General features: G+C 33.1%; 1 protein-coding gene across 1 annotated transcript in view; it reads right to left on the reverse strand.

Annotated features, from left to right (window-relative positions):
• SCN3A (sodium voltage-gated channel alpha subunit 3) overlaps positions 1-9,445 on the reverse strand; it is an 82,591-nt gene that overhangs the window by 39,097 nt on the left and 34,049 nt on the right. The window contains exons 12-15 of the mRNA XM_023516360.1: positions 8,433-8,576; positions 6,774-7,012; positions 1,128-1,301; positions 6-134 (exon numbers count right to left, since the gene is read on the reverse strand). Of these exons, the coding sequence (XP_023372128.1) occupies positions 6-134; positions 1,128-1,301; positions 6,774-7,012; positions 8,433-8,576 (686 nt within the window). The remainder of the gene's footprint in view (positions 1-5; positions 135-1,127; positions 1,302-6,773; positions 7,013-8,432; positions 8,577-9,445) is intronic.

A 9,445-nucleotide genomic window follows, 5' to 3' on the forward strand; every position in this document is an offset into this window, starting at 1 on the left:
CCGACCACGGCAAAAATAAAGACGATGATGGCCAACACCAGCGTGAGGTTTCCCAGAGCTCCCACTGAATTGCCAATGATCTTAATTAGCATATTTAGTGTAGGCCAGGATTTTGCCAACTTGAAAACTCGAAGCTGTAATCAAGTGGAAAGATATTCTTAATAGTAATCATGATATAATTTTAGAAATTAGATATTATTACTATGATATGTTATAGAATCACACCCAATGAATGTAAAAACTCAAAATATACTAAACTAATTCAGTTTCAAATACAAAAATGGTAGTGTTAATAATATTGAAATTGCAAATCAGATCACAACACTGTTTAAACACAAAAATAAAAATGATAAAAATTTTAGAAATAACAAAACATTTTTGTTCGCCAGAAGATATACTTGTGAAAACAATATTTTGAATGGAGACATTTTTAAATATAGCAAATGAATGTCACCAAGAGATTCTATTTTACAAGGTATAAACAATATTAAAAGCATCAATATGTTTATAACAGGCCATTATAAAATGAAAGTAAAATAATCTAATTTGATACCAAAAAAATATAGAAAGTCTTCCCTTCAATTTGAAAAATACATTTTACTTAATTTCTAATAATATTTCATATATTTTAAAATAAAATTTTTGCTACAATTCCAAAAATATGTTATACTATTGTTTAAGATGCTCTTAATGTTAAATAATTTTCCACATACTGCTTTAAAGGAGTTATAACGAATATAAATAAGATTAATAAAAAGCTAAAATTAACTGGAGCCTGTTTTTATTTGCATTTCTTAACAGACTGTAAGGCCAAAATAAATTTCATAAATTGAAAAAATAATTTTACAAAGTACAAGTAAGTTTTTTAATGTACCCTAGATATCTGATCATGATAAGGCACTTTATTCCTTTTATCATTCTTAGAAAATGATTTTAACACTTATATCATTCCTAGAAAATTTAGCTCTAAAGAGAATGTTTATATATTTTCTTAGACTATCACATATTACTGTAAATTTAAAATATCATTAGAATTATTAATTATATAATACATATTTGTTCAATTTCAAAATAAATGTTATGTCAGTGAGAGACAGGACATAAACATAGATAGCCATGGCCGATACCAGTCTGAAAGATCGCAGTACGGACAGTCCTTCCACATTTGATAAACCAAGCTCCATTAAACTCAGGCTGACAATAATTCCATCAAAGATATTCCAGCCCTCTTGGAAATAGTAGTAGGGATCCATAGCAATGATCTTGAGAACCATTTCTGCTGTGAAGATCCCAGTGAAGACCTAAAATAAAATAGAGATCAGTACTCCCTGAAAACCACTGAAAAACTTCAATGCTGCAAGAATTTATAAAGAATATTAAACAGTCATGCAAAAAATATCTAAAATTTAAAGTCACAAAATGTGACAAATCAAGTTTAGCATTTTTCCCCCCAAGAAAGTGTTTTGTTAAGTGGATTTGGCTTATTTAATGAATCTGTTGGATTTTCAGGAAAAGGACTGATTTTAAAACATTTCATTGTCTATATTTTACATCTGATACAAAATAATAGCTGCTAAATTATTGCCCTTTCTGGTACACTATTCCTCTACCATAATCACAACCAAATATATGTTTTGTATATTAGTGCATCAGGGACAAATCTACATATTACTAAACATTATTAAACCTAACTTGAAATTTAGTAAAAGCCATATTGTGTTCTCAATTTTGAGCTTATTTTAAGGAATGCCATCAATTAAAATATAATTTCATAAACATTCCTTAAACAAGAGGAGTTGCCACAAATGGCTTATAATAATGACCACTGGATGCATGCCTCAAAATTGAGGTTAATGCATTAACAGAAAAAGGCACTGCAGATTTAATTGAAGCCAGCAGGAGAACATTCACCGTATGCATATACTTGTAATTAAGACTAATAAATCATTTGAGTGGCTAGATAATGTGTACTTGACAATAAGGAGGAAAACAATGAAACAAACACAGTATTTTTTTTTTTTTTAACTCAAACCACAGGCTAAGAGACTCAAGGAGATGAAAAGTCATGCAATTACTCTTATAGAAAGTCTTTTGAAGCAATTCTCTTAATACACTACAGGTAAAATCTCCATTTTATAACTGTAAAGTCAAGCCTGTACCAAAACAAATTAGCCTTTATTTAGAAGAAATTCTGCCAAAACAACAGTATTAAAATTATTTGGTTTCCTAAAACATTATATTCATTAGAAGAAATCTTTTTTCCTCCACATTAATGACTTGTTCATGTTATATGCTTTATAGACACAATAAATGGTAAATAATGACATCAGTAACTGAGGCTGAGTTGTATAGCAAAGTCAAATTGTACAGCAATACTTATATAATTTTGATTTCTGTACTTACAAAGGTATAAATGCAGCTAACACCTCATTTTTCCAATCACAGAAAGATATAAGGAAAATACTCATCCCAGAAAAAATAGCTGGAGTGCCGTTATTCATCCATTCACTCACACAGAAATAAGATTTATTTTAGGCAAGACTAGTAGAACATGAAAATCCAGATATATAGTGAAGTGCACATTGGAAAATAATTTTTTCATTTTACAGAATAACTCACCATGGAGTTTTTTTTTTTTTTCAGATACTGACTTTCCCTGGCAAATGTAAAATAAGTTCTAACTTATAAAAATTTTATTTCATATATAAAACTTTTACAAGGAGCTGTTATTTGAAATAGGCACTCCGATGATAGAAATATATTATTTAAAATGAGCTAGAAACCATCCAGGTTAGATCTACAAATATCTCCTTCTACAGAAAATTATAAGATGATCTTTTTAGCTCCTCTGAAATGAGCAGATATCCTGCATTTAAAAAACTGTTCTCTTTTACTCATCTAAAATGTAATCTCATCGTAAAACTTGTCTTTAAAAATAACATCTTAATTACAGTTTGCAATTTAATATCACAACTATATCTCTTTAAATGTTTTCAGTTTAGGCCCCAAATATCAGTGGGGGTTATTTTTGGTACATTGTAGTCTAATTTTAGCATTGTCAAGTTAGTTAGGAATTTTTGTTATGATGAAGAAGTTTGTCTAACCTATTATGGTTGATAGGCTAGTTCTTGATTATTGAATTTCTAAGATAGTTTTAGAATGGTTAACATGGTTAAAAAAAGAGAAACAAAAATACCCCATAAAACCCAGAGCATCTTAGAGAAGCCCAACGGTAGGTCTCTTGATACTCAAAGTTGATCAATCCAATCAACAGGGAAGTGATGCAATTTTTATGTACTATAGAAACAGGATACAAAAAGGGTCCCACTGAGTGAAGTCAACACTGAAAATTCCCCAATGCTTTCATAGTCTTTTGTTTTTGGTTCAATTAAAACCTCAACATCCTCATCCACAAGGCAATATACCATAATTTAAAGGGCACTGAACTCATCTATAGAAATTCTAAATTTATTTTAATGAGCAAATGATAAACTCTGTAAAATATGGTGTGCCACCATCTGTGGTGTATGACATAGTCCTAAGTCAGCTAAGTGGCTGCTATATAAAAAATTCTCTTTCTCTTTCACTTTCTTTCTCATACACTCTCTCTGCATATCACGTATTCTATTTTTCATATGTATAAACATACATAATTATTATAGATATAAAATAAGATATATGAGAAATTACCTTGTAAACTATGCAGTAATTTATTGGTATAAGATGTTATTATTGATTATATAGGGAGGAGGTTTCAACTGATGGAGTCAGTTTACATATCCTTTTATTCTTAGGGTTTCCAGTAGATAACGAAAGTCTGCTGCCTGTCATTTAAACTTGGTATTGTGATAAGCCTTGTTTCCCAACACTAACCTGAATTTACCAATGGTTTCAGGACAGTCAATTTACCAGGCCTCAGTCTCTCATCCCAATTTCCTACCTCATTATTTCAGTCACTACCCACAAAGTCACAGAATTTTAGAATTGAAGGGACATAAAAAGCCATATAGTCCAACACACTCATTGCTTATATGGGTGTTGAGAAAACAGACCCAAAGATTTCAGTGATTTTTGCCAGGACTACATAGACATGTAGCCTGAACACACAGACTAGGACCCATATGCAGTGCTTTGGTCTAGTGATTTTCCATTCAATCATCCTATAATGATCCTGTGCTTCCATAATCAACTGTTTCAACATTGGAATTCTATAAAACTTCAATTTCCTGCTTTACTCTGGCAAACTTCCAGAATATTCCTTCCCTTGTTCAACTTCCCTAGCTATCCAATATCCTGGGAAAAATACAAGAACTAGAACAGAAGTATTTTCCATCAGTATTTCAAAGGAAGGTCTGAGAGGTTAATAGCATATATAGGAGGCAGGAAGCCGTTCATTGAGCACAGGCTATTGATGTCAGGCACGGTGCGAGGTGTTTTCACATTACCTCATTTGACCTTCACAACAACTCTGAGAGATGAGTATTATTATACCCATGTCAATAACAGAAAACAAAGACTTAAACTGTTTATCAGATTTGGCCAAGAGTCCTATCATCAGTAAGCACTGGCAACTGACATCCAACTCCAAAGCCTGTGCTCTTCCACAGGTCTGCTACCTGAAACAGACTTTTTGAGTAGAAAATAACTAGTGGGTTATTTATTGGGTGATCACCATGTAAATACTTGAAAAGACAATAGGAAAATGGGACACAGGCTTTGGTATTACATTATTTATAATGGATTTGTAAACCAAGATTCATTCAAGAACAACAGAAATACTTAATATTCAACTACGTTTTGCTCACAAATGCATTAGGAGTTAAGAAAAGTATTTTCAACCTAGGGCGAGTGTCGTGTTAGAAGAGAGAGGCCTGGAGTTAGGCCTTGAAGAATATGAAGAATTGAGGTGAGCTGAGTCAGAATACTCTAAGTGTGAGTATAGGAAGAGTAAGCAGAGAAATAGTTTCCTATATATAATCACATAAACACTTGCTTGGTATTTGTGTGGTATAGTGGCAAGGCTGTTCTGACAGGGCCAATGGTGGCCAATTAAGAAAGATGAACAGTAAGATGGTATCAGAAAGATGGGATCAGATGAGGAAGGAGTCTTAAAAACCAGATAAAAGAATGTGGAACCACAAGTACAGACTATAAATATTTTAGCAAGGTGAAAGCATATTGCATGAATAGTACTAGAAATATTTTAATAATAGTTATAGGATTTAAAAATTGATAACTTGAGAGAAAAAGTAATAGATCTTCATAACAAGTTGTATATGAGAAATAAGGGGAATGTAAGGCCAAATGGCTGTATTATTTCTATCTTTGAAGCTGGAAGGCCACTACTAGACATAAAAGAAGACTGAAATTAGATTGACAGTACTTTCAATAAACTGTGGGAAAGAGAACCTTTCAGTCGTGCATAAAACTTTCTTTAAAACACTTCTTGAACAGTGATTTATAACAGTTGAAAAGATAGGACTTCAACAAAGCTTATACCATAAGAGTGCATAATTTCTAAAATTGATGAGTAGATAAAAATATTAACTCAAGACCCTGGTATTACTTGGCTTATGAAGAGAAATCCAAAAAAGGAAGCAGATACAGTGATGAGAAAGATCAAGAAGTAATCAAGGAAAAAAATTAATATCACAGGTGTCAAAGATGAAAAAAAGCTCAAGGAGATGGTGGGTGTTATACCGAATCCAATAATGTAGAGAAGTTGAGCTTACTTACTGAGGTGCACATTTATGCAATTGTCTATTGGCAGTTGTTCCTCCACCTGCATGATTCCTCATGACAGCCATGTTTTCACATGATCCCAATCCCCTGTCCCTACTGATTAAACTAGAGGTGAGCATCTGACCCAAATTATGCCAAAAGAAGTCCTGTCATGGGAGTCTTTGAACTGGAGCTCAAAAAGAGATCCAGTCTTTTTGCAGCACAAAACTGTAAAGTGTAAAACAAGTAAGCTATGACTGAACATTTCCTGACCTAAGGTCCGATGAAGCAGTGAACTTCTGAGCTATATCCAAGCCTTTGATTAAAGCTGTTCCTGAAGTCCCACTGTGATGTTATCCTTTACAGGGTCTGGTAGTTGATGCTTTTCTTCCACATTATGAGTCAGTCTTCCCAATTCCCCTTGCCCCAAGTTTGTTTGAGTTAGTAAAGAGAAAGGCCTTTTTAAAGCCTCCATAATACTTGCTCATGTATTTTGATTTTTCATATAGATTTAGAAGGAAATGTAAATTGGCACACGCAGACACAGATGTATGCTTAAGTGATTTGAATCAAAAGTATGGCTAAATTACAAAAGCATTTTTACCAGTTATTTCTTTTCTTCTATTAATATCTCTGAAACATAACTATGCCCTCTCTGATTAATAGAAATCAATCCTTCAGAGGTCACTTCCATGGACATGATTCCTTTAGAAGTTGTGGAAGTTAAAACTACATGTTTGTGGAGCCAAGATTAGATCACAGGGTTGCCTTGGACCTGCCTCCCAACAAAAAGTACTGTAAAGATTTTAAGGTGTTTACAACAAGAAGACATCATGATCAATTTTTAACAGGGATGTTGGCCTAGACAATTAGCACTCAGTTGAATTTTAGACTGTCATGCTAAAATTCTCTGTAATATTCCTTTAGATATCTCTTCCTATGAAGAAAGTTAGTATCATTTGGGGGTTCAAAACAGCAAAAATGGAATTTTTCCTTTGTTCTATCTTTCCCACCCCTGCCAAAGGAAAGAAGTAAACTTCAAATGAACTTACCAGGTTTCCTACAGTCAATACACTACTGAATTGCTGAGTCATGGGGTAGTGCTCCATGGCCATAAAGAGGGTATTTAAAACAATGCAAATAGTGATGGCAAGATCAACAAATGGATCCATAACAATTAAATTCACAAGATGTTTTATTTTTAACCATGCATCACAGCAGTCCCAGATCAAGAACACATTGGCAAATCTATACCAGCATGGTGGACATTTCTGTCTAGATTCTTCAAGTTCTAGGGGAACAATAAAGAGGAATAGTAGTAAACAACAATAAAATGAATTATTGTTGCTAGTAGATTATACATTATTTGGTAAAACGGATGCTTATACTTGGGAACAGACGTTCATATTATCATCTTAACAAATTTGAGATGACAATTCCATTAAATAGTTGCAGAAAATACTCATTAAAAATGTTGTATAGATTGATTTTGTTTTCCCTTTTAAATACAGCAAATAAACACTTTGAATTTAACCTCTGCCTCAAAATAACTAGATTATGATCGATTAAATTGCTATATTCCTTTCTCACAATAAATTTTTAAAATCAACATCATAGAACTATTAAATTTAATAATTATTATTTCTTCTGAAAGCACTTTTTAAGAACACTGCCCAAAGCTGTGATCCTTGTTAATGTGTGAGCCATTTTCTCTTGTGATTGTTTACGCATCAACATTGGTCTTGCATGTGCTGAGAATGTGGTGTGTCCTTTTAAAATAGAGATTCAGACCCAAATCTACTTCTGTGGTTCACTCATATCTTAGAATTTTAGCCTCATACATAAAAACATTACTAGAATTTTTAATGAATGAAGCCTGTTATAAAATTATTATTATGTGACTGTTTGGATGCTCAATACACCAAAAAAAAATGATATAAAATGTAGCCAATGAGTCTAAAGAACATATATTAGGGCTGACATATAATTAACTTACAAAATTGCAATACTAATGTAATATGTCACCAAATAGGGACTGTTTAATGTATGGATGATGAGGTGGTTGATACCCATTCTTCTATGAAAATCAACAAGCATTTGGGTCAGGGATCCTTTGGAGTCATGCAATAGTTGATGCCCATTCCTCTTGAAATCAACAAGCATTTGGGTCAGGGGTCCTTTGGAGCAATGCAATGGTTTCTGTGTATGTAGAAGATGGGAGGAGAGACCTTTTCGTAGGGTCCCTGTTGGGGTGGAGCACAGGTTTTGATTTGCCCACCTCCTTCATAGCCATGGTCTTTCCCCACCCCACCAACACTTCTGTGTCTGGAAAACAGACTAAAGCCCAAAGAAATGTTTCCTTGTGCTTCTCTATATCAAGACATAAAAAGGGGAAAATGAACACTCTATTTGCACCTGAGTGATGTAACCTAAGAATAAGTCCTCACTGATAAAATGCCAAGTGGTGAAATATCACTCTGCAAACAAGAAAAAGATCCAAGTCAAAAAGAAGTAAGTTCAATATTAGTTTTTGTAATCCATGTGATAGTAATATACTTTATATATCGCATACTTAGGCCTTATTATACTTACTACACAGTTCTTATACTTATTATATAGTTCCTGATCTTCATTCATTCTGTGAGAAGAAGTAGTAGTTCCACAAAGCACACAGCCATAGAAAGTTGACTACGCTGTAGCCTGCTTCTTACCCTCCATTGTGTTGGTCAGAATGCTGGCTATGCTCATGGCTCTTTGCCTTCCCGAGGAATCCTCCAGCATCTCCATTGAAATCTGGTAAGAACTTAGCCTTCTCTTTCTGATATCTGTTTCCGTGGTGGTACCCTGCAAACCAAATACTGATAGCTCAAACCACCCCTTTCAATGAATAACACAACACCACCACATAGCATTTCTTTGGAAAATCATGCTACATGCAATTATTCAAAGTAACAATTTTAAGTAACAATAAAATGTTGATTTTTTGTTAAGTTATAAACTTAGACTTTTTAGAAAAGTTATCACAGGTGGTACTCTTTAAGAAGAATTCACCAGTTGGATACAATTGAGTAACTATAAGAAATATTTTAGCTAACTTGTCAGAATATTCAGGAAATGTTTTCATAAACAAGCTAAAGTCATTTATTGTTTTGTTTCATTTAAATAAAAACTATTTTTTCAGCTTCTCTCAATGACCAACATTAAATCAATCTTCCCCCCCAGATAAATACTATGATTATATAGTCTCAAGGCTGAATTATTTTCTTGGAGGCTATACTGACAATATTGACATATATGGGCCATTTTTTCATGCACAAACACAGATGTACAATGAAATGTGTGTGCTTTCCTGAGATTTCTTGAATCAATTCTGGCATGCCATCCTATAAGAAATCAACACATTTTATTTTAGAGTCATTTTAAAATAGCACTGCAAATATTGGCAGTTGGATAAAACTGTCCATTATCAATAAAGTGGTTGTTAACGATATTTAATTTCAAGAACATGAAGTTTTCAGAATATGAATAAATAATTATAGAATTCTGGGTGAATATACACCTATAATAAATGTTTAATTGTGTCAGAGTGCCCACTATTTTGTATTGATGGGTCTACTGAATTTGCAGGTATGTATTTCATACTACACTCTGCACACTAGGCCATTTTAACTGAACGCATTTGAAAGCTAATGGTTGCACACAATTCTCAATTGGTTCTCCAGAT

Source organism: Otolemur garnettii, unplaced genomic scaffold, assembly GCF_000181295.1.
Source record: "Otolemur garnettii isolate 467f Iridium unplaced genomic scaffold, OtoGar3 scaffold00090, whole genome shotgun sequence".
Lineage (NCBI taxonomy): Eukaryota > Metazoa > Chordata > Mammalia > Primates > Galagidae > Otolemur > Otolemur garnettii.